Consider the following 25,023-nt stretch of genomic DNA (forward strand, 5'->3'; position numbering starts at 1 on the left):
TTCAAAGCCACTCACCGTAAAATATGGAGCTCTTAACTGTAATAAATGCACATGTAAATGTGTAACCTAATGTACAGTATTTGGTTTGAGTCAATGACGTTGACATGAACAAAATAAATGATCTGAGATGTTACCAAATGAAGCACAGTTTTTAATGTAGAAGAGCTGCCAAAAAAACTTTTCTACTTGTGTCATCAACCCCAACCAGCATAACAAGAATATTTATAAGATTTTATTCTCTTATTTAATTAATTTGCATTAATTAATGCAACTTGTGATTTTTCTTTCATGCATCTTTTGTAGTCACTTATAAAAATCGTATTTAATCACTTACTGACTATTATGAATATGTGATCCAGCTTTTAAACACAGTATGTATGTTCTGTATAACTAATTGAGTGCCAGATGGGATGTGTGACATCCTGGCATCGCAACATGCGATTGCTATTAAATACACTTTGTACCGGCATGCTTCAGTCAGATTGTTTAATATTGCAGCTTTGGCAGTATCTTTTGATTAACAACTGCAAGGTTTAAATGTTGAAGGATGACATTTTTCTCCTCACGAGGCAAGAAATAGGTTAGCAATTCGATTGTCACTTCCACTTGCAAATGGAATAATGTCACTTACATTCATTAAAATGTATGTGACATTTTTAAATGTTAGACTGTTAAGATAGTAATTCTGAATTTTTAAAGGTAATGTGGGGACGTATGACCACACTTGTTAATTACATCTCTGAAAACTTTATAGTTATTTATTGTATTTTTTCATAGGAGTAGACTATAAGTCCTAAAATGCATGCATTTATTAGTTTTTTTACTTTTGATACATTTTAATTCTAGATCAAACATAGTGAGCATAGGAAACAATGGGGAAGATGTTCTGGAAATGTCATAAACTAGACCGTTCACATGAGCACCACAGCTCAAGGCGTTGAAACGCTTGCGTTTGACTAATTTGCACATTTGATCATAAAATACTATTACTGAGGATCTCTCTGCAACAAATCCACCCAAAACAAAGACTATACAGAAACAAACACACATTTGTATCTAAACAAGAACTTGTCTTCATGACAACTTTTGCAATTCAGTGTAGACTCAGGCTATTGTGTGGGTGACTCGTCCTGAGTCAGTGTGAGATTTGGGGGGGTCTCGGAGTTGGTGGATCAGTTCGAGTGACTAGATCGCACCTCGAGGGAGTTGAAAAAGCCTCCAAACCATGATTGATATGGAGCTTATGAATAGCATCACCTAGCTGAGGAAGAGCAGTTAGCATGAGCAAGCCCCATTGACGTCTCCTGCGCTGTGATAGGACGAGTCGGGTGCATGGGGTGGGGGCTTCCCTGTGAGGGCAGCCCACGTCAGCCGCCCCAAGACTAAATCCAGTATCATGACATTGCGCACATGAGCCAACAACAACTTGAAAGAACTGAAAGAACTCATCAGTGCCTGTTGTGACAATGAGTCACATATTAGTTGACCTTTTTAATACTTCTGGACAATAAAGATGATGATATTAGTTTTATTGCATAGAATAAATGGATATGGAGAAAAACTACAGTCTGACTTTGAACAGGCTGTTTCACAAGCACATTTCACATGGTAAATCTGTAGCATGCAGGGGTGAGTGTTGTATAGAGCACTACTAAAATATATTTACCATCACCCAACTATCTTTCTATCTAACTATTTCTGTTAAAAGCAAGAATTCATTGGTACTTAATGCACTTAAAATTAGGTTTATAATTGCACCAATTAGATTATACAAGATAGAGTAGGAAACAGACTTAGTTCAGATGATCTGAAATAATCATATTAAATTGGCTAAAAAGTGTAATAAGAATATGTTACTGATTGCAATTTCATATGTGCAGTCTTTAATCCGTTTTAGACAACACAGTAATATCCACAGCCATATGATTTCTGTCATTAATTGCTGTTGTTCTGCATCTCCTAAAGTCATTTAAAAATCATTTGAGTCTCATTTTATTAATCTTTTTTTTTCATTCTTTTCTCAAGTAATGTAACTAAACCACGCAGACAGAATGAGTGAAACATCAAGTAAAGTCATAATTAAATTATCACAAAGCTTTCCGTGGGAGTATTAACTCCCTGCAACATAATCGGTCTGTTAGGAACAAGTTTGATTATTTAAGCCTCAAAGGATCCTGAAAACGTACAGAAATCTGATGTATTATTACAGACCCAGGAGCCAAAGCAACTCTTTCATTTCTTTTTACCTATATTCTCTTACTGATTTCATTTAGACTTTAGGCAAATATGTCACTGTATCTTCTAGCCTACGATATTGACACGGATACATTTTACTTTATCTGCATGGAATTTAAGATGCATGATGGATGCAAATATGACGCAAAGTGATAGGCTTACCTGTGCAAAATGATCTTGCTATTCTGCAAGATCATATTTAATTTACATTTTTCAAAGTCAGTTTTAATTCATCCAGGCTTCCAGCCACTATCTTGTAGGGAGAAGTCGGTTAAAATGGACCACATTTTGGTAAATGACTTATAATACCATCAAATAAGCTATGCATGAGATCTAATTATATTTTCTACAAATTAGCATGGGTCTCTTTAAATATTCATATATTTTTTAGATGTCAAAAAGTATAACTGTTTTCAGATTATGAGAGTTAGAGTACCAGCAGGTACCTTCTTGAGCTATGGCACAACATTCAGGTAAAATGGGCCAGCTGTTCAGTTAAAATGGGCCAATATAAAAAGAGAACAACGCAGGTAATTTCGGATGAAATCATTTTATTTTTAACAGTAAATTGAGACGGTTGTCTTTATTGTGTCATAGCAAAACTTTCTTAAAATTTTGAAATAATTTTACTATCTAATATCGACTCCAAGCTTTTGAATGGTAGAGTGCGTAATGTTACTAAAGCTTTTTATTTCATATAAATGCTAATATTTGGATCTTTCTATTCATCAAAGAATCCTGAAAAAAATTACTCAACTGAATAAAAAAAGATTATTGAACATCAAATCAGAATATTAGAAATTCAGCTTTGATCACAGGAATAAATGACATTTTTAAATATATTCAAATAGAAAACAATTATTTTAAATAGCAAAAAACATTTTTTTTTTAAATCTCGCTGTTCAAAAACTTTTAACTGGTAGTTTATGTCTGTTTGTATTTTTTTAAGACTAGATTTTATATGCATACTTATCTCAGCCTATAAACCTATTTTCACCCTCAATTTCTGTGTAAAAATGTGTGTGTGTATGCAGCCCATTTTAGCTGAAATTTGAGGCCAAATTTTAGCTTAACCAGCCATTTCTACCTAAAATGCAGTTTTTGACAAAAACCGAAGATTCTTTTTTAAATTATTATTATTTTATTTTATTTGAAAGAGCATGTGAAAATATTGTTCATAAACCTTTGCTTTGTTGGTAAGCATATGCATAATTGCTTTAGTACCCTTATTGGTGATGAATGAAATGCACTATGTCAGGCTCACTTACCTTACAATTTCTCTGAGATGCTTAATGTAACACTCTGTCCTTGCTGCCTTATGAAACTCAGACCAATATAAATTATTCTTACATGTCAACAAGTGTTGAAGCAACTGCTCAACTTGATGGAGAAAATACTTGACAGACACTTGTTGCTATCTGTTCATAAACAATGGGGTCTTAATAATAAGCCACTTTCATGGAAAAATCATGTACATAAGCTTTAAAAATGTTATTGATATTAATTTTAAATTACGTCTGAGATTCAGGTAACTGATCTGCATCTGAACAAAAGCACTGATCTTCATGAGACTATCGTGTTACGAATGTGTTTGTATGTCTGACGTTGGAAGTGGTTTTGGGGGGCAGAGCTCGTGTCATTTCCACCGCCCGTCTCGTGTTTACGCAAGGCGCAGCGCCGTATATAAAGCGCTTGAGCTGCGGGCAGGACAGAACAGATCCGCGAGTGGACGACTACTTATTTCTGAAAGACCTCGCAAAAGAACACTGAAACTTCAAGACACTTAAAGGTTCCAGTCCAGAGAAATAACTGAACCTGAACTCTTAGACTGCGCTGAAAGTAAGTTTGCCTCGTGGTTACCATTCTGCACGTGGAGGTGCTTAATCAAAACTTGCGTTTCACATTTGAAAGATGCTAGATTTGGCATTAAGTAGAAATTCTATGCATTATTGTTTTCATTCCTGTTAAATTCTGGGTTTTTTTTTTATGTCGGATGCAAAAGATGTTTTCAGTGTCATTTGTATTAGTACTAGCACATTCAGCACCATGGACAGCAATCACTTTGACGTTCAACGATTAACTAAATTCATATTAGGCTACTTTTAATTAGATGCTAGGGAAAACATGTTTGATAGTCTAGATAACCATAAAAAAATTAGATTTTGTTTATATTTGTGCAGCTATTCCATTTATACAATTATCCCATTTCACAAAGAAGTCTTCATCATACTCTTTTAAACATACACAAGCTAAAGTGAATTCTCTCTTAATGCATGTGTTTTTGCTTCTGATTTTCGATTGATTTGAATAAAAGTTCTGATATGTCATTCCGAATTTCAAAGAAGTAATTTTGATTATTATTTAAAATGAAGTTTTTATCGTAGTTTTGACTGCAATAAGCCCAGCTACTAACTCGCAAAACTATTTTAAAAAACTGTAGTTTACGCAACAACTACACTTTATCCACCTGTTGTTGCTCTCGTACTTTCCCGATCAATTCAGATGCCGTATAAAACACAGCTTCTTGTAAAGTAACCACAGTAAGTTTACATGTGCATTTATTTATTGAAGGGAAAAAACGCGAGTTTTCTTTTCCAGATGGCTGTCATGCTGAAACCTTGGACCGTCATCGCTACCCTCCTCTTCTGCGTGCTCCTGTGTCTCGGGACATTTGTGGACGCCTATCCGCCCAAACCAGAGAATCCCGGAGATGACGCTCCTCCGGAGGAACTCGCCAAATATTACACCGCGCTGAGACACTACATCAACCTCATCACGAGACAACGGTGAGAAAGGCACCTGCAACTATGCATGTTTGCTTAAAATGATCTTATCACCCCACCCCTTCGGACATCAATCAGGGACCATGATAAAAATGTTTTCCCGTTGGTGCCATTGCACCATCTCCCATTAATATGTCAGGAAAGTTCTGCAGTAGGATTGTGAAATTGCATTATGGTCCACTTTTCAGTGGCCAAAGGCTCTTCATATAACAAATCTGAGTGATAAAACCTAAACAGATGCACCTCGGAGAAGCCTCTGAGACTGAATAGGCTACTCATCCAAAATAGACTGATGTTTCTCTCATCCCTGCTTTATAGAGGACTACGTTTATTTACATATTTATAGTCTTCTAACAGGCTTTTGACATTTAGGACTCAGAAAATGAGTGGCACATTCCAATAAAAACATTACAGTAAATAATTTATCTCCCCTCAATATACTTTAGTTCAAGTTAATTTCAGCCTCATCACTTTCCAATGACTTGCTAGTCCATCAAAGAACCTAAAGTCTTCCCTTTAAAAGGGTTATTTGAAAATATATGATGAATTTCTAAGAGAAACCAACAGACATGATGGTTCAAGAAGCTAAACTATGTGTGCGCCACAGTCGTGACTGCATGAAATGAATCCTGACCTCTTCACAAAGTATTGCTGACGTTCATAATGGGGAGCAGGTGAGATTCTGGAGAGCTCATGTTTCAGAAATAGCTTTAACATTAGTTTGGTCTCAGACTCATTGATAATGCTCGTAGGCATCTATCGCGGAGGAATCTGGGCATGAAATTGCTTTGTTTTTTTCGAGTGCCAAACCGTTGCCCTTAGCTTGTTTTCAGCGTAGGCCTGTTCATCTCAAAGATGCCGTTCTGAGAGATAAGAACTAGTCAAGTATTATTGTCTCAGCTCTATAATGAAACTTTTCCTCCATTTCCACTAAATGTTCTCTGGAACTGACAGTCATGTTTTGTCTGAAGATATAGAGGCTTTGTATCTTCCATCTGTGTGATCAATGTCAGAGTCTTCTCTTTGACATGTCTCAAGCACATTCAGCTGTCAAGTGGTCAAAAAAACATTCAACTGCTAAATTAGATTCATAACGTCTTGGGTGAAAAGACAGTTTGTATTTGTATCAGTGATTGGTGTCTGACAGATAAAGTGGGCTGACTAGTTCTTTTCACTTCCCGACACTTTCACACGCCACAATGAGCTCACTGTGTGAGCAATTTGAGATCATTATTTCAGTACCAAAATGTTCCCAGCTAAACTACACGGCTGGAATAAAGTAATGAGGGAATAAACTGTCATATTTCTTACATACAGGTATGGAAAAAGGTCCACTTCGGAGGATTTGATGGCTGAGTTGCTGTTCGGAGATGACACAGAGCACAAACAGAGATCAAGGTGGGAGTCTTTCTTTTAACTGTAGCTGCAATTTTAATGATAGATGCTAATAGAGATGGACACAAGTAAGTTTCCTGATTTAAATGGTATTCTAAAGGTATTTGGTGTAAATGCAGTTTCTAAATCCTTGAGGAACACACTCATGAAGTGTGATGGGTAGTGTATTAAAAGCAAGGAGGAACAACTCCTCTTGAGGAATTAGGGCACAGATGGGATCCCTGGCTTCTTGTGGGTTAGGGAATATGACGCACACTGAATATTTGAAAGGCTTTGACATTTAACAGCCCTAATTAGGTCTCAAAAAGGAAGAAATCGCACTGTGCTTACTAATTGAAAACTAAATCACTGACAGAAATGGGAGCATCAATGAAAAGACTGAAGGTGAAATAGTATCAGTGAAACATACTGATATGCCTTACTGATGTCAGAAAAACTATCGATGTTGATTGCATATTAATTACATTTATGTCTTTCAGATATGATGACTCTTATATGTGGTGAAGTTCAGTGACCCCCATGTCGCCTGTCCTGAGCTAAGCCCACCTGTGCCTCCCATAGAAAACCTCCAGACAACTATATGAGAACTAGTCACCATCAGACAACCTCATCCACCTCTATATTAAATACATGCCCTCTTTTTCTTTAATGTGCACAGAACAAATACCATTAAGAACTGTACATAATATATTATAATAGGAATCAATGATGGAAATGTATATGTGTATACTTCATTGTGTCATACAGAAATTATGAGCTTTTGTTTGTACCATGTAAATTATTATATGTGATTAAAAGTTTATTGTGTGAATCTGGAAATTTATTTTGCTCTGGTGGTCTTTGAACAAGATGTTTCATATGCCATAAAGAAAAACAACAAGTCAGTTTGATCATAGTTTTCAGTACTTTTTATTTTTTATAAGGTTATTTCTAAATGACCAGCAGATGTCCCTGCTGTAGTATAAAACAGAGCTCTGTTAGAACCCACACAGTAATAGCACATGTATTTGAAACTATAATTTTATGTATCAATTTATGTATTTATGTATCATATTACCTTTCATTTCTATGACCACATAACCTTTGACCTTTTAACCGCATAATTATATAAATAACAGTTAACACAACACTTAGGGTCACTATGTTATCAGCTAGTTTTTATTAAAAAAATAAATAAATACTGCTTTGTGGTTCTCTTTTTATAATTATATAACACATTAAACACGCTAATAAAATAAATTTTATCTGCTGAACCTGCTACTACATGTTACTGAACTGATTGGCACTGTTATGTAAATTAGTGGAGAACATTTAAAGCGGCTTGTCGAGAACATTCTATTGTTGACACGGGCCTGTAGCCACACACCGGCTGGTGGGTCCCACCTACTGAGACGTTTGAGCGTTGCCCCTTTATGTCTACGCAATGGCTAGACTCTGATTTGACGCTTTGTAGCGGTTCAGACGCCTCTAACATTATCAAAACAACGTTACGAAGCGTCTACGATACTGGAAAGGTAAGCATCTCTTTTTACGACACACATATTTCCAGTGTTATATATTTTTGTGTGCCGGCGCATCCCGAAACGTGTGTTCCATTCAGGAATGCGGACCACATCATTTCATCTTCTGTGATGATATAGGATGGTGGTGTTGGCGTCTTATTGTTGTCATGCGGTTAGGAATGAAGTACAATTAAGCATTCATCCATTGTTTAAGGCGTCTTGAGGTTATTGCTGTTCTTCATCAGCATGATTTTCTTTCATTCATCATAGTTAATTTCAGATGAGAATGCTAGTTTTGTGTGAAATTAAGGCTGTACCAGATATATATGGCATCGCTTCCGTCCATATTGTTGGTGGTGAGTGGAATCACTCAACTTCATATATATCTCACTATCATCCGCAAATTCATTGTAATATTAAGTCTAAATTTTAGTTATTCAGTCCTAATTGCAAGAGAACCAGTGATTAAAATGTAGAAATATACGCTGTACTTTTTTCCATATGAATCGAGCCTATTTGGGATTAACTAATTAAGGTTAAAAAAAATATATGTGAAAAAATAATATAAAGATAAGGAGTCATTATAATACAGCAGTTAGTTCTGGTCCTCTAATCTGATTGGTCAGTTGCTTTATTTATTATAACAACTCTGGGACAGGACGCTTTACTAACTTTGCCCAAAATCACATTGATCTCTATGGTGTTCAAAATCATAGTAAAGTGTGTTGTCTAGTGCACTCATTTAATAACAAAGACACAAAGAATTAAAATACATTAACCGACAGTTGATACTGATGAGTGCACTACAAACACATTCTTGATACCATTACAGTAGCTGATTAAAGTGTTAATACATATGAATATGTATGTGCTGTCAAAACCAGGTGATTAAAAGCAAAGAATAATCTGGCATAGCCTCACCATCTCGTTATGGTTCCTTAAAGGGGACTCAGGCCTATTTGTGTGTGTTGGAGACAGATGGGCCATGCCTTTTTTTTGGCTCGAGGGAGCAGATGGAGAGCACGGCTGCTTGTGATGTGGGCTGGGGCAGACCGGGGTGTCATTAGCGCAGGGGCTCAGTGGGGTCCGCAGGAAGAAGGGGACAAGAAGGAGGCGGGGGGCTCAGGAGTTGCCAAGCCATGATAAATTCACCATCCCTCCCTTTTGTAAAGGGCTGGAGTAAGACCCCTTCACGCTTTCTCTCAGGGGATCTCACTCAGATGCTGAGTTTGCATTCATACCTGACCAAAGAGCACTGGAGCAAATCTGTTGGTAATGAGATTGAAATGTGAGCTTGGGCATCTCTCATGTTTGGCTGACAGCTTTCAAAGTCAATTTAGATCAAGAATTATATATATATATATATATATATATATATTAAAAGATTAAGAATTAAAAAAGTATATATATAAATATATATACAATTATAATTTTTGTATAAATTGATGTACTAAAATAACTACAACTAAAACCAAAATAAAAAAGAATAAAAAATGTGTAGACATATAAAAAATAAAAAAATGACAAAATCTTTTTTTTAAACATTAAATAAAATTGAAACAGAATATATAAAAATGAAAATGTTAATAAAGACTATAATAATATCTAAGAGATACTAAAATAACACTGATCTGGACATTTTAAAATAACTAGCATAATTTATTTGAAGGTTATTGTTTGTTATTATTTTAACTGTCATTAAAAACTTTTGGGGGCTTATTTTATTTTAATTGTAACACTATAATTTGCTTTACCTTGTTTCTGTGGGAATATTGCTCATTTTAATATGCTAATATTGAGCTGTGATGTTCAATATTTAAAGTTTTAATCAGTGTGTGTGAAACAGAGGTGTGTGTGTGAAGTCTGACCTCTCCATCCATCCCACTGGGACTGATCTCAGCTACACAAACAATAGATTCACACTAGCATCACAAGTCCACATCATCAAAGCTCCCATGTTCTTTCCTTTGATTAAATGTGACATTATTTGACGGACCAGCAAAATCATAGTGTTTGTATATAGTAGAGTGAATAGAATAAGTCATCAGTCAAGATAGATTCACTATAAAACAAGCTAGAGATAAGGTGAATTAAAAGAATTTTTTCATTTCCAAAAAACAAATTATACCTAAAAAGCTCAAGCTCATATCACCAGCAAACATACACTCTTTGACATCCTTCTCTTCACTCTCTGAGGCAGAAGTCTCCAAAATCATCATTTCTAATCACCCTACTACTTGTCTGCTTGATCCTTTTCCATCTCATCTCCTTCAAGCCATTTCAGTTGTACTTGCACTTACTCACATCATTAACACTTCCCTCCACACTGGTGTTTTTCCCTCATCATTTAGACAGGCTCGTATAACTCCACTACTTAAGAAACCCACTCTCAACCCATCTCTTTTAGAGAACTACAGACCAGTTTCCATTCTTCCTTTTTATTGCAAAAACACTTGAACGAGCTGTGTTCAACCAAGTCTCTACATTTCTCACACACAACAACCTCCTTGACAGCAACCAATCTGGCTTCAGAAGTGGACATTCAACTGAGACTGCCTTGCTCTCAGTTGTTGAAGCTCTAAGACTGGCAAGAGCAGAATCCAAATCTTCAGTACTTATCCTGCTTGATCTGTCCGCTGCTTTTGACACGGTTAACCCCCAGATCCTCCTATCAACCCTACTGGCAAAAGGCATCTCAGGAACCACACTTCAATGGTTTGAGTCTTACCTATCAGATAGGTCCTTCAAAGTATCTTGGAGAGGTAAGGTGTCCAAGTCACAATATCTAACTACTGGGGTGCCTCAGGGCTCAGTTCTTGGACCACTTCTCTTCTCTGTCTACATGGCATCATTAGGTTCTGTCATTCAGAAACATGGCTTTTCATACCACTGCTATGCTGATGACACTCAACTCTACCTCTCATTCCATCCTGATGATCCGACGGTAGCTATTTGCATTTCAGCAAGTCTAACAGACATTTCTTGCTGGATGATGGACCATCACCTTCAACTCAACCTTGCCAAGAGAGAACTGCTTGTGATTCCAGCAAACCCATCGTTTCATCATAATTTCACCATCAAGTTAGGCACATCAACCATAACTCCTTCAAAAACAGCTACACTGTAAAACCCGACAAGTTAACTTAACTCAAACCATTTGAGTAAACAGATTGCCTTGATTTAAACCATGTAAGTTTTGAAACTTTGCATTCAAGTAATTAAGTGATTAACTAAGTGCTGATTGTGAATTAGTGATGAACAGCTGCTGTTAACAAACAGAATCACTGAAGAAAAGAGAAACACAAGAACTACTACAACTGACTTCAGACACAGCCTTAGATGAAATCAACTGAAATAAAATACATGAAATCTCTCAAGATCTGATTAAACAACCCCACAAACAGCATCACCAGCTCCACTTATTAATAACCAGACTGACTTTATTTCTGTCAGACGTCTACAGAAGATCTTATTGAGAATGAACTAAGGTTTAGATGTTGATTTATTGTTTCATTTGAAGTAACCATGTTAGAGATCAGTGTTTGCTTTAGTTGGGCTCTTAACCCTTTACTTCTGTCTTTGTGTTTTCTCTGGCTGTTATAACCGTGTGTTTCTGAAACACATTTGTTGTAACTCAAAAGCCCAGAAGAAATGCCATCAGGTGCTAACCTGTACCTAGGTGTAGGTTGTTATACTTTATATTGGTGATGATAATCATCAATTATTGAACTGTACTGAGTCTAATCTCCAATGAAATAGGTGTTGTGTAATTTGATTGATTATAGTAAATGGATGCTAAGAGCCAGTGGTTCTGTGATAATCAGATAATACAAAGACTTTCCAAACAGTTTGGACTTCTATGGTGTCAAATAGTCACACAAAGACATCAATAATCAGAAAATGAACCTCAACAATGGTGACCATAAAAAAAAAATGCTGCAGAGCATGCTGGGAGCCATGGATGAGTTTTGTAATACAATAGTACCCAGCATGCATTGCAGCATGTTTTTTTGTCACCATTGTAGAGGTTCATATTCTGATTATTAATGTCTGTGTTTGACCAACTACTGGCATAAAAGAAAAATGTATGTGTACAAAATGTTTAGAAAGTCATTTTTATATTAACTGAATATCACAGAACCACTGGCTCTTAGTGTCATTTTTTACTAGAACCACTTCTACAAATTACACTACACCTACTTCATCAAAGATTAGACTCCGTACTGTACGGCTCAATAATTGTGAATAATAATGAATAATTATCATCCCAATATAAAGTATAACAACCTACACCTAGGTACAGGTTTACACCTGATGGCATTTTTTCTGGGCTTTTGAGTTACAACAAATGTGTTTTAGAAACACACGGTTATAACAGCCAGAGAAAAGACTAAGACAGAAGTCAAGGGTGAAGAGCCCAACTAAAGCAAACACTGATCTCTAACATGGTTACTTCAAATGAAACAATAAATCAACATCTAAACCTTAGTTCATTCTCAATAAGATCTTCTGTAGACGTCTGACAGAAATAAAGTCAGTCTGGTTATTAATAAGTGCAGCTGGTGATGCTGTTTGTGGGGTTGTTTAATCAGATCTTGAGAGATTTCATGTATTTTATTTCAGTTGATTTCATCTAAGGCTGTGTCTGAAGTCAGTTGTAGTAGTTCTTGTGTTTCTCTTTTCTTCAGTGATTCTGTTTGTTAACAGCAGCTGTTCATCACTAATTCACAATCAGCACTTAGTTAATCTTAATTGCAATGTATATCTTCTTTCAGTGAACTCAACTGAATTAAGTTCACAGTACTCATAACTGTTAGTTTTTTCAACTTAAATGGTTTAAAGCAATCGGTTTCCTCAAACGGTTTGAGTTAACATAACTTGTCAGGTTTGAGTGAGGCTGTGTCTGAAGTCAGCTGTATTTCCTTTCTCTCTTTTCTTCAGTGATTCTGTTTGTTAACAGCAGCTGTTCATCACTAAACTCAATTATCACTCAATTAATCACTTAATTACTTAATTGCAATGCACATCTTCTTTCAGTGAACTCAACTGAATTAAGTTCAGAGTACTTATAACTGTTAGTTTTAAAACTTAAATGGTTTAAGGCAATCGGTTTCCTCAAACGGTTTGAGTTAACATAACTTAAAGATATCTGTTTACTCAAACCGTTTGAGTTAAGTTTACTTGTCCGGAATTACAGTCAAGGCAATCGGTTTACTCAAACGGTTTGAGTTAACTTGTCGGGTTTTACAGTGTAGAAGCCTTGGAGTTATGATTGATGATCAGCTGACTTTCTCAGACCACATTGCTAAAACTGTCCGATCCTGCAGATTTGCTTTATTTAACATCAAGAAGATCAAGCGCTTTCTTTCGGAACATGCTGCACAACTCCTTGTTCAAGCTCTTGTTCTGTCCAGGCTGGACTATTGCAATGCTCTCTTGGCAGGTCTTCCAGCCAGTTCTATCAAACCTTTACAATTAATCCAGAATGCGGCAGCAAGATTAATTTTTAATGAGCCAAAAAGAATACACGTCACACCTCTGTTTATCAAATTTCACTGGCTACCAATAGCTGATCGCATAATATATATGTGTGTGTGTGTGTTTGTGTGTATACATACATATATATATTTACATTTTTGTGTGTGTGTGTGTGTGTGTGTGTGTGTGTGTACAGACCTCTAACACTAGGTTGCTCTATTCTTTTTCTATTCTGTTTTCTTTTTATTTATTATATTATTTAAAAGCCCATGCTACGTGTACTGTTTTAACCTAACTGAGACTTGTTATAGCACTTATATATCATTGCTCTTTTTGTTGTTATTGATTGCTTCCACTGTCCTCATTTGTAAGACGCTTTGGATAAAAGTGAATGAATAAATGTAAATGTAAAAAGCAGGCTTTTTTGACCTTGTTTACCCATTTACTGCATATACATTCAGTACAGACTATATAAAGCTCAGCCAAACCCTCTTAAGTGAATTCTGGACTATACTCTAGCTCATGTTAAGGTAATTTAATCACCCTCGTGTTAATCCAAACCTGTACACTGATACTCAAAACAACATATTTTGAAGAATGTTGGCTACAGTTTCAGTACGCATTGACTTACATTGTATGGACAAGTAAAAAACACTCATTTTTTTAAAATATAATTTTGGAAAAAAAAGTCATACAGGTTTGGAGCGATATGCGGTTGAGTAACTGATGACAGTTTTAATCTCTGAGTGACACATCTGTTTAATAACTGTATAACAGCAATCAAATAGACCAGAAGTTTAAGTAAGACATTCCCGCTTCCTGGGCTTCAGCTTGAATTTGGCGCAGCTGGAATATAAAGCAGCCACTTTCCCCTTTAGGAAGTAGGCTAGTCACTCGGCTCATAACCTACGTAATATGTGGGAGAAAAAGAATCACTATAGCAACCACCTCCGTCATACAGTGTATGTGGAAATGGTTCATGGTTGCAAAGGATTTTTGAGAATACGTTGCTCCCGTTATTTGTGTTGAAAACCTCATAATATCAGTAGAATGGTGCGTTGTTAATGCTCCCATGGGAAGATCCCTCTTTGAGCTGAAGTAATGATGGCAGTGTAGTCGTCTCTAGCATAAACACGGTTAATTTATATGCCCACTGTGGGCTGTATCAGTACATAAGTTACATAATACATCCTGTTTTATAATATGATTGACAGTGCAGCTCCTGTTCGTGAGAAAGTGTTGCAAAGTCACAACAGATGTCCAGAGAAAACAATTGTTTGCCTATTAGTTGGATTAGCCATTTATTTGTGTGTGTGTGTGTGTGTGTGTGTGTGTGTGTGTGTGTGTGTGTGTGTGCGTGTGTGTAAGTGTGTGAGACAAATGAGAGAGAAAGGTGTGTCAGTTCTTAACCTTCTCTGATCCTTCAGGTCTTTAAGGGATTACTGCTTTCTGGGACACTGTTTACACAGTTTTAGAGCAGGAATTTACGGCAATGAAAACTATGGATTATACAGCATATTGAATTAAAATCTATCTATCTATCTATTGTGTAACTATTTCAGTTACTTTATTAAAGTAATGTAACGGATTACATTTGATTACTTTTTGAATACTTTTCTAAATTTCTAACGAATGTTCTCATGCATTTAAAGCAGGCAGGATTAACCTTTCAGTAGCACTCAACACTGATTACTTTCAGACTTTCAAAATCCTTGGATTTTAGAGCAGTCATTGCAATTTGGGAAAGATATCCATCTGTCTGTCCATCCTTACTCCTGCTGCCAATCTGTTATATGGCATAATTTACAGTCAGTGGTCAGTAAAGCAGCTCATCAGGAGGAACATGTATCAGTTACTTCATTATAATGACCAGCATACAAATCACTATCATGCCTATTAACAAGAATCACTGATTAAGTTGTTAGAAATTATGTTACTATATTGGAAGAAAGTGACTGTGGGGTGATCTAAATATATATATATATATATATATATATATATATATATATATATATATATATATATTGCCTGGGAGTGGGACAGCACAGTCATCCATAAACAGTCATTTATACAGAATTATTTGACAGCAGGATGCAGTGATTGATCAAACCGAATCAAGTATTCCAGTAAGTCTATTACAAAAAATATGCATAAAAGCTTTCAATCCTATCCTCAGCACTTGTTTTTCCCTCTCTCCTCCTCCTCCTCCTCCTGTGACGTGTGTATCTAGTGCACCTGCTCCCTGTCATGCTTTCATTTGGAGGATAGGGCTGAATCTAATCAACCCCCTAAAAACCATTCACCCCCCCCCACCCCCACACACACACATACTGCATATCTCATTTCATTGTATATATTGTCATAGCAGCCACATCTTACTAGTAAATGCCCCCACTCTTTTACATTTCTTTTCATTCTCCATCTTTTTTTTTGCTTATACTTACTCTGTGCTCTATTCGTAATGATGATGTTAAATCTCTCTGGTTGCAGATTTCAAACATCATGCCTGTGGCAGCCACCGGCACGGAGCATGGTAAGTATCATCATCAATAAGAGCGTTTGTGGCCCTGTGGAACTTTACAAAATAAACATATAAAACACACTTTTTACATTCTCACCGTTGAATGTTTATTTAATGTATCTGATGACAATGGCCAAAAGTGAACATACAGGCATCACAGGAGATTCATTTTTGTCACTTTTTCATATTTCCACCACATTTCTAATCATGCATTGTGTTCAGCAGCATTCTGTGATGGAAATAACGGTGAGGAAAATCATGGTTTAAACATTTTTAATGACAAAGCTTATCTGTCCTGCTCAATTTAATGTTATAGTTAGTCCATCCTAAATGCCCCCCATTCAATTTTTTTCCCCCTTTTTGCTGTTTGCCAAATAAAGAATGAATGCATGACCAAAAGTGCTTTAATGTGATGTTTAGTCAAATAAAACAAGTTTAAATCAATTTGCTTTAATGAAAAAAGCTTGAAAAAAAAGTTTCCATCTGCTATAAAAAGCATTTATTTACAGCATATATGTTTCCTTTGCACGTCTTTGGAACCTAATACAGATGGCTTAGCATCATTTCAGCACACTAGTGTTGCTTTGTGCCTGTGGCGTAAACAGTAGCCGCAACAAAGTTGTTTCATTCTAAGAATTTGATGTCGAGCCAAAACAGTACAGATCACAGCAGATGAATCACAGAAATGATGGTCACGAAAGGTAATTTGACTGTTTGCTGTGAGGATTTTCCTGGCGCTGTACTTATAAACATGGACACCCTTGTGCCACAGATGGCTGACACACACACACACACACACAGGGACACCCAGCTTCAGTGATATCATTCCCTGGAGATCCACATGTTTGTGTCCTGCAGTGTCTGCTAATAAATACTGTGTGATTCTGATATATCTAGTTTAAGCCATCTACATCTTATCATATCCACGATTAGTCACATTTCAGTAGTTAAAGGCATTGTTAGTGAAGGCTTCACAAAAATGTGGTCCATATTTCATATACATTTGAGCTGTACATTAAAAAAAGACCTATTGTCCAGATGGTAAGATGCATGTATAGAACAGATTGCATGAGTGTGTGTTTGATCAGACAGTACAGTGTGTAATCAGGTCTCGGTGTTTCCCCCCAGCAGTGCCGCAGGTGCTGGACACACTGAGTGACAGCACCAGCTCCACCACGGCCAATGACCTGGACCTCATCTTCCTCAAGGGCATCATGGAGAGCCCAGTGGTCAGTCTTCAGCCCCAAACATACCGCAGACATTATTGCCAAAAAATTATTATAGTAACTATAAGTTACACTTATACAAGTTAATACATTTATGAAATTTTGATTTAAAATAAACGTATACCACCTGTCAAAAATGTGGAATAATTAAGATTTGTAAAGTCTCTAATGCTTACTACAGCTGTATTTATTTCACCAGAAGTACAGTAAAACAGTAATATTGTCAAATATATTATTACAATTTAAGATTTTTATTTTTGCATTTGTTTAAAAATGTCCTGAAATTTCAGCAGCTATTATTTCAGTCTTAAGAAATGTGGTACTCAATTATTATTGATAATCAACTATTAATAATGGTTCTTATATTATAAATGCAGAAGGTTTGCTGCTGAATTTATGGAAACTGTGCTACATTTTCTCAGGATTCTTTGATGAATAGAAAGTTCATCAAGCTAATCTTGCTACTTCAAACTATTGACCGGTCGTATATCAGTTACCAGTTAACTGTTTTCAACATTAATAATGATAAAAGGAAATGTTTCTTCAGCACCAAACCAACATTGATTTCTGAAGGATCATGTGACACTAAAGACTGGGGTAATAACTTCTGAAATGACTACTTTCATCATTTAAATGTTGTTGATTGTTGAGTTTTAACAGTATCAGTCTGAAAAATATTAGAATAATATTGTATAAAAAAAAACATGCACACACAAATAAGAGAATAGTAAATAATGTGTATGATAAATGCCTTTTCAATATATCTGAATATGAATATAATAAGAAATCTTGTCGAAGAAGTTGTCAAGAGCAGCAGTAGCAATCTAGCCATTCTTTCACGACAAACCAGTAACTGATAATCAGTATGGCTCTTAAATCCTGACTGACCTTCTAGAGCGCAGAGAGTCTGGAGGAGACACGGCTGGAGGCCGTGAGGGACAATAATGTGGAGCTAGTGCAGGACATCCTGAGAGAGCTGAGCCCCTTCACACACCACAGCAACACGGCTGCAGAGCTGTCCCGCATCCTCAACCAGCCGCACTTCCAGGTACACCGCCGCAGATCAGCAAACCTGTCCAATGAAATGAGAATAACAGACAGTCTGATCAGTGACTGACGCACTGTGCTTCTGATGACCAGTCTTTGTTGGAGACGCACGACTCGGTGGCCTCTCAGACGTGTGAGACTCCGCCCTCGAGCCCCTGTGCTTTCATGGAGCCGCCCATCAACAGTGCACCGGTGCCAGCTGATGCCATCCGCATGGTGGGCATCCGCAAAGTGGCTGGAGAGCATTTGGTAAGACTGCATTCACAGTGTTTCTTTAAAAAATCTCTCATACTCAAGAATCTCATACTTTTTCTTGATGTTGGCTCCCACAGTAACAAAACTTGTATCTTTTATTTTTTTCATACCTGGAAAAGTCATAGAAATAAAAAAATAAAAAATAAAAAAAATCTTTGAAAAGTCATACATTTCTGTGGAGAATATACATCTTATAATTATGCTGTGCTCTAAAGTATGAATTTCGAAGTGATTATACTTTGTTTATTTATTAAATTATATAATTAGATATTGTATCGTATAATAGTAATGTTATTTTAAATTATGATATTTAATGTAATTTTAAAATATTATTAAATTATAATACTAATGTTATATTTCAGAGCAAACCATAATGATAGTATTAAACAATATGTATGGTTAGGCTCTGCTGTAAAATATGAGATTAATATACAAGATTTCTGTTTGTAATTATACATTTTATAACAATAAATTATGCAATTATATAATATGATTCCATATTTCTGTAATATTATATTAAAATATACTATAATTATGTACTTATTCAACCAAATTTATGGTTATGTTCTTATTATATATTATATGATAAATTATTATATGTATTTATATATAATACTAATATATTTTTAGACCAGAGCATAATAATATAAATATAAATATATATATATAAATATATATAAAAATATAATAAAATGAAATATGTAGTTATGCTTGCTCTAAAATATTATGTTAATATTTATAATATGAAATTCTTCAGTGAATATAGCAAACAATTGTTAGTATGCATCACTCTAAAATAGTAAATGAATGTATAAAGGTCATGGAAACTGACTGATCAGATTCCAGATGTGCTCAGAGTGTTTTCTCGACTAGTTTCTGACTTGTTGTCCTGTTGTTTGTCAGGGTGTGACGTTCCGTATTGAGAACGGAGAGCTGATGATCGCCCGCATTCTCCACGGGGGGATGATCGACCAGCAGGGACTGCTCCACGCGGGTGACATCATCAAAGAGGTGAACGGGCGAGAGGTGGGCGACGACCCTCGTGTGCTGCAGGAGATGCTGCAGGAGGCCAGCGGCAGTGTGGTGCTCAAGATCCTTCCCAGCTACCAAGAGCCGCATCCCCCCAGACAGGTACCATCTAAATCCACAACGGGGCATGGTCAGTGTTCTTGCATGCATAGGGCATCACACCTATGACCCCATTTACACCTGGTATTATGATTCATATGATATGACATATGCACATCACTGCTACCTACGTTCCTCTTGTTTTTCTCTGCTGCTCTTACGTGGTTTTCATCGATACCAGAGTAAGGAGTGAGCACAGCAGTCTCACTCTCGGTTAAAGCCAGATGTGTTCACTGTCTGAACAGATCAGACAAGATTTAGATTTTTAAATGTAGAAGCATGTTGCAGTCAGCAGACATGTTGTATTAGCATTTCACTATTTCAGACGGCATTTATATATTTCTTTGGTGGGGTGAAACAATTGTAACTTTGAGATGGACTGTTAAATCAATTTATATTAAATGCCTTAGAATAAATTCTTTGAAAACTGACCTAATTTCTTAATGTTTTAAATTTTCAATTATTGAAAATCTGGATTACATAATCAGATTCCAAATATGAAACTCTTACATTTTAAAACGCTCAAAAATCGGTTTATTTTTTACCTGATTACTTATCATTCACACAATGGCAGTAAATAATTCATAATTTATTGATTCGCTGTAATTCTTTTTTTAAAAATTAAAAAAAATATTACTTGTCATATTGGTTTGTAAAGTCTTCCAGTTTTATGGAGCTGTGCTCAGCAGCAGTTCCTGTCATGTAATTTGTAATCAGTAACGGACAACTGGAAATAGTTCACATCAGTAACTTTAATGTATTTCAGTCATGATCACGCTTATCCTTGTCTCTGCAGGTTTTTGTGAAGTGCCATTGTGATTATGACCCTGCCAATGACAACCTCATCCCTTGCAAGGAGGCGGGACTACAGTTCTCCAGAGGAGACATTCTGCAGATTGTTAACCAGGAGGATGTGAACTGGTGGCAGGTTTGTCGGTCAAATTAGAGTAGCTTTGTGCTAAAAATGATGTGTTCATTTATCTTTTTTGAGGACCTGAAGTCATGTCTGCTTTTTAGTTAAAATGGAAGATCTCTCTATGAAAGTTGATCTGCCTGTTGAAATTATAACAAATGAGCTAATAATATGCTCAGTGACTTGTTTGTACATGATGTGTCCACAGGCACGTCACGTAGAGGGAGGCAGTGCTGGCCTGATTCCTAGTCAACTTCTGGAGGAGAAGAGGAAAGCTTTTGTGAAGAAGGATGTTGACCTTTCACCAGCAGGTACTTGTAGTAATAATAATAATAATATAGAATTGAAAATGTCTTTTTTTAATGTGTCCAAATAGAATAAACTCCTGTGAGGCAAAGCTGAATTTTCATTGTCACATGGTCCTTCAGAAATCATTCTAATATAATGATTTACTGCTCAAAAAGAAAGAAAGAAAAAAGAAAACAGTTGTGCTTTTTTCAGAATTCTTTGAACAGAATGTTTAAAAGAACTGCATTCATTTGAAGTATTATTTTTGTTAACATTGTAAATGTCTTCACTATCAATGTATCTATAATCCTTGCTGAATTAAAGCATTATTATTATTTATAATTTTTTTAACCCTACCCTATTTGAATGGTTGATTTGTGCATATTGCCCCCTGGTGGATTTAATATGAACGTTTACGATGTCTATGTTCTTAAAGCAATGCAAACAGTTAAGGTGCAAACTTTGTTATAGGTTCAGTAATGCAGTAAATATTTGTGTATAAAATATTTCGCTGTGTATGACAGCCAATCTCTGCACTGGAATGGTTGGCAAGAAGAAGAAGAAAATGATGTATCTAACTACAAAAAATGCAGGTTTGTTTTCTTTTTACTCAAATGCATGTCTTTTTGAAACGGCATGTCTTTTCCGTTTTCCGATCTTTCATTCTTTTTTAATCCCTGACAGATTTTGACAGGCATGAGTTACTGATCTATGAGGAGGTGGCTAAAGTCCCACCCTTTCGCCGGAAGACGCTGGTTCTGATTGGTGCAGCTGGAGTGGGCCGACGAAGTCTGAAGAATAAGTTGCTAGTGTCAGACCCTCAGCACTATGGCACCACCGTCCCCTGTGAGTCCTCTCTGTGTGGTTTAGGCACAATTTTCATTACTCTGGGGGTTCAGACTCAGTCCTGATGCTAATATTTCTTCCCTTTATTATGAGAGATTTTTTTGGACACAACCAAAATCTAGTGCTAATCTGTTAATAAACAGAAATGAATAATTCATCTGGGCTGTCATGTAACTGTCCACAGACACCTCTAGGAAGCCCAAATCAGCAGACAGAGAGAACATGATGTATGCCTTCACGTCCCGGAGTAAGATGGAGGCTGATATTAAAGCTGGCCACTATCTTGAACACGGTGAATATGACGGTAACCTCTACGGCACCAAGAATGACTCCATCCATGAAGTAGTGGAGGCGGGACGTATCTGTATCCTGGACGTCAGCCCACAGGTAAGGGTCTCTTTAACTAAGCAGAAGATCAACATCTATGAGATTTCATAAGCACATGATGCTGTTATATAGTATTTCATGAAAACCACTTTTTGATTCAGATTTTTTTGATTTGTATTTGCCATAGGCCCTAAAAGTCCTCAGGACATCAGAGTTTTTGCCGTATGTGGTGTTCGTCAAAGCCCCAGAGTTTGAGGTGCTGAAGGCCATGAACAGATCTGGGGTGGAGGCAGGAGTGACCAAACAAAGAACAGTAAGTTTAAAGGGATAGTTCACCCTAAAATGTAAATTACCCCATGATTTACTCCCCCTCAAGCCATCCCAGGCCTTTCAGATGAATACAGTCAAAGTTATAATAAAAAATGTCCTTGATCTTCAGTACTTTAGGTGTTGTGCAAAACAAAACACTGGTCACAAATTATGAGTATGAATATAAGTTCAATACAAGTCAAGAGGAGACTTTTCTGTATACAAAACTTGGTTTTGGCGAGACTAGCCGGCTAGAGATTACGGTTTATAAAGTTGTACGTTAATGCTTTATTTTAAGGTGTCCTTGTTACACGTTACATGTTCGTACTATTATAATGACAATAAATTATGCATAATTACATGCAAATAACCCTAACCATATAGTAAGTACATGTATTAATTCAATATTACTTAGTACCTAAAGGGTTAGTTCACCCAAAAATGAAAATGATGTCATTAATAACTCACCCTCATGTCGTTCCAAACCTGTGAGACCTCCGTTCATCTTCGAAACACAGTTTAAGATATTTTAGATTTAGTCCGAGAGCTTTGGTGAAGATGAACTAACCCGGTTGCACTTTATTTTACAGTACGTGTACTAACATGTACTTATAGTGTACTTACAGTGTATTTATCTAAGAAAGTTCTGATAATACAAGGTAACTACATGGGGTAGGGTTAGGTTTAGGGGTAGGTTCAGGGTTAGTACCTAGTTATTACATAGTTATTGTAATTACTATAATAAGTACCAAGTATGTACATGAGAAACAGGACTGTAAAATAAAGTGCTACCACTAACCCTTTAAATGTATAATTACACTGTAACAAGGACACCTTAAAATAAAGTGTAACCAGTTGTAAAAATTGATATTTTTATTACACAAATACATCGCTTTGCTTCAGGAGGCTGTTATTAACCCCCTAGAGCTGTGTGGGGCACTTTTTATGATGGATGGACAGACTTTATTGGACTTCAAATTTTCAACACCCGTTCACTTCCATAACAAAGCTTGGAAGTGCAAGGACATCTTTTTTTTTTAAACAAATCAAATTGTATTCATCAGAAAAAATAAAGTCATATATAACTAGGGAAGGCTTGAGGGTGAGTAAATCATGGGGTGAATTTCATTGCGTGAACTATCCCTTTAAATCCCCCTTAGTAACTGTATACTAAACATGGTTTGCTTGAAACTCAAGTTTTGCCCATCCTAAAAATCTTCATCTGTCTCATCTCAACAGGACGCAGAACTGAAGAGGACGGTGGATGAGAGCGCCAAGATTCAGAGAGTGTACGGACACTACTTCGACCTCACCATAGTAAATGATGATTTGGAGCAAGCGTACAGGAAGCTCAAATCCTCCTTAGAGGAGTTAAAGGGAGCTCAGCAGTGGGTTCCGGTTGGGTGGGTGTTTTAGAGCTCAGTACAGCAACTAGTGGATGATTCATGTGACACTTTATACCAGTGTTAACTGGTTTAAATCATCAACCTCATGCCAGGGGTGTTCACTGATCAGAGAGCTTACATGAGTGTGTGTGTGAGTGAGTGAGTGTGTGAAATCACCATCTACCCTACAAAAACAGTCACATACTGATACAAAGGTTATAGATAACTCGTGTCAGAATTGAACTAGAGTCTCATCTTTTTGTTAGAACAGCAAACATTCAAGTTTCAGTTCAGATGTTTTTTGAAATGTGAAATAATTTTTTTTTTAATTTTACACAAATATCTAACATCCTTTAACAATTAAGTTAAAAAGAGTAGTCTCTCAAAGAAAGATTTTTATTTCAGAAGCAAAACTGTAAGACAAGACTATATTCTGCAGAATTTACAATCTATGATAGTATATATTTTTTTAATGTACCCTTTTCAAAAGGTTGTTAGATTTATTGGGTTAAAACAAACAAACGAGCAAATAAACAAACAAAAAAAGATCAAACTTTGAACTACTGTTCAAAAGTTTGGGGTCAATATTATTTTAATAAATTAATACTTAAAAAAGTGACAATAAAGACAATTACATGTTACAAAAGATTTCTATTAAAATAAAAGCTGTACTTTTGAACTCTCTACATCCTAAAAAAAATGAATCACGATTTCCACAAAAACATTTAAGCAGCACAACTGACAATATAAGATATGTTTCCTGAGCAGCACGTCAGAATGATTTCTGAAGGACACTGAAGACTGGAGTAATGATGCTAAATTCAGCTTTAATTTCACTGGAGTAAATTACATTTTAAAATAAAAACTTAAAAACATATGAAATTGTAATAATATTACACAACTGCTACTGCTTTGCTGTATTGTTTATCAAATAAATGCAGCCTTGATATGCATAAGAAAACAAATCTGAATCGACCCCAAACTTTTGAATGATAGTATGTATTCTCTAAAAACACATCTTATGCAGATTTGCTTCTCAAGTAAATTTAACAAGTTACGTTTTTAAAACATAATTTTGATTTCAAGCCCAGAGTTTAGTACAGGCCTACATCAATTCTGTTTGTGTATGTGGTAGGTGTTTGGACAGTGTTTCATCTCTGAATTATATTTTTATCATAAGGCTCTATTTTGCTCAGCTCCTGTTGTTGTGTCAGGCACATGACTTTTGTACAGTTTTTTTCAATATACATCCATATTACAGCACCATTTTTTTCTGAATTTAGCATAGGATTATATGGAAATGTGATCATATACAGACTGAAAGCAAACAGAAACAGCAGGCAGATAATATTTGCACACAATATACTGTGCAGAAGGTCACTGAA

At 36.0% G+C, this 25,023-nt stretch overlaps 2 protein-coding genes across 5 annotated transcripts; both read left to right on the top strand.

Moving 5' to 3' along the window:
• Positions 1-3,942: 3,942 nt before the first annotated feature.
• On the top strand, positions 3,943-7,224 carry LOC132118927 (peptide YY-A-like). Its single transcript, XM_059528707.1, has 4 exons — positions 3,943-4,074; positions 4,834-5,021; positions 6,336-6,416; positions 6,893-7,224. The coding sequence occupies exons 2-4, from the start codon at positions 4,834-4,836 to the stop codon at positions 6,915-6,917; spliced, it is 294 nt and encodes a 97-aa protein (XP_059384690.1). The 5' UTR covers positions 3,943-4,074; the 3' UTR covers positions 6,918-7,224.
• Positions 7,225-7,805: 581 nt separating this feature from the next.
• mpp2a (MAGUK p55 scaffold protein 2a) lies at positions 7,806-24,012 on the top strand. 4 transcript variants are annotated; one of them, XM_059557007.1, is made up of 14 exons: positions 7,806-7,927; positions 15,884-15,926; positions 16,140-16,160; positions 17,043-17,143; positions 18,036-18,188; positions 18,281-18,436; positions 19,346-19,573; positions 20,367-20,498; positions 20,692-20,794; positions 21,296-21,364; positions 21,456-21,617; positions 21,802-22,004; positions 22,132-22,257; positions 23,493-24,012. In XM_059557007.1, exons 1-14 carry the CDS (start codon positions 7,826-7,828, stop codon positions 23,667-23,669), a joined length of 1,776 nt encoding a protein of 591 aa, XP_059412990.1. In that variant the 5' UTR covers positions 7,806-7,825; the 3' UTR covers positions 23,670-24,012. The 4 variants fall into 4 exon arrangements, with proteins under 4 accessions (XP_059412990.1, XP_059412991.1, XP_059412992.1 ...); XM_059557008.1 differs by having other exon boundaries at positions 17,046-17,143; XM_059557009.1 differs by lacking the exon at positions 16,140-16,160.
• The last annotated feature ends 1,011 nt before the right edge of the window (positions 24,013-25,023 follow it).

Source organism: Carassius carassius, chromosome 1 (assembly GCF_963082965.1).
Source record: "Carassius carassius chromosome 1, fCarCar2.1, whole genome shotgun sequence".
NCBI lineage: Eukaryota > Metazoa > Chordata > Actinopteri > Cypriniformes > Cyprinidae > Carassius > Carassius carassius.

Excerpts from the sequence above, each read along its gene's own strand:
- mpp2a (XM_059557007.1), top strand. The coding sequence starts at position 7,826 with ATGTCTACGCAATGGCTAGACTCTGATTTGACGCTTTGTAGCGGTTCA. Across the intron at positions 15,927-16,139 it reads AGCCACCGGCACGGAGCATG|CATTCTGTGATGGAAATAAC; the intron begins GTAAGTATCATC and ends TGTGTTCAGCAG. Across the intron at positions 20,795-21,295 it reads TGTTGACCTTTCACCAGCAG|CCAATCTCTGCACTGGAATG; the intron begins GTACTTGTAGTA and ends TGTGTATGACAG.
- LOC132118927 (XM_059528707.1), top strand. The coding sequence starts at position 4,834 with ATGGCTGTCATGCTGAAACCTTGGACCGTCATCGCTACCCTCCTCTTC. Across the intron at positions 5,022-6,335 it reads AACCTCATCACGAGACAACG|GTATGGAAAAAGGTCCACTT; the intron begins GTGAGAAAGGCA and ends TCTTACATACAG. Across the intron at positions 6,417-6,892 it reads GAGCACAAACAGAGATCAAG|ATATGATGACTCTTATATGT; the intron begins GTGGGAGTCTTT and ends TATGTCTTTCAG.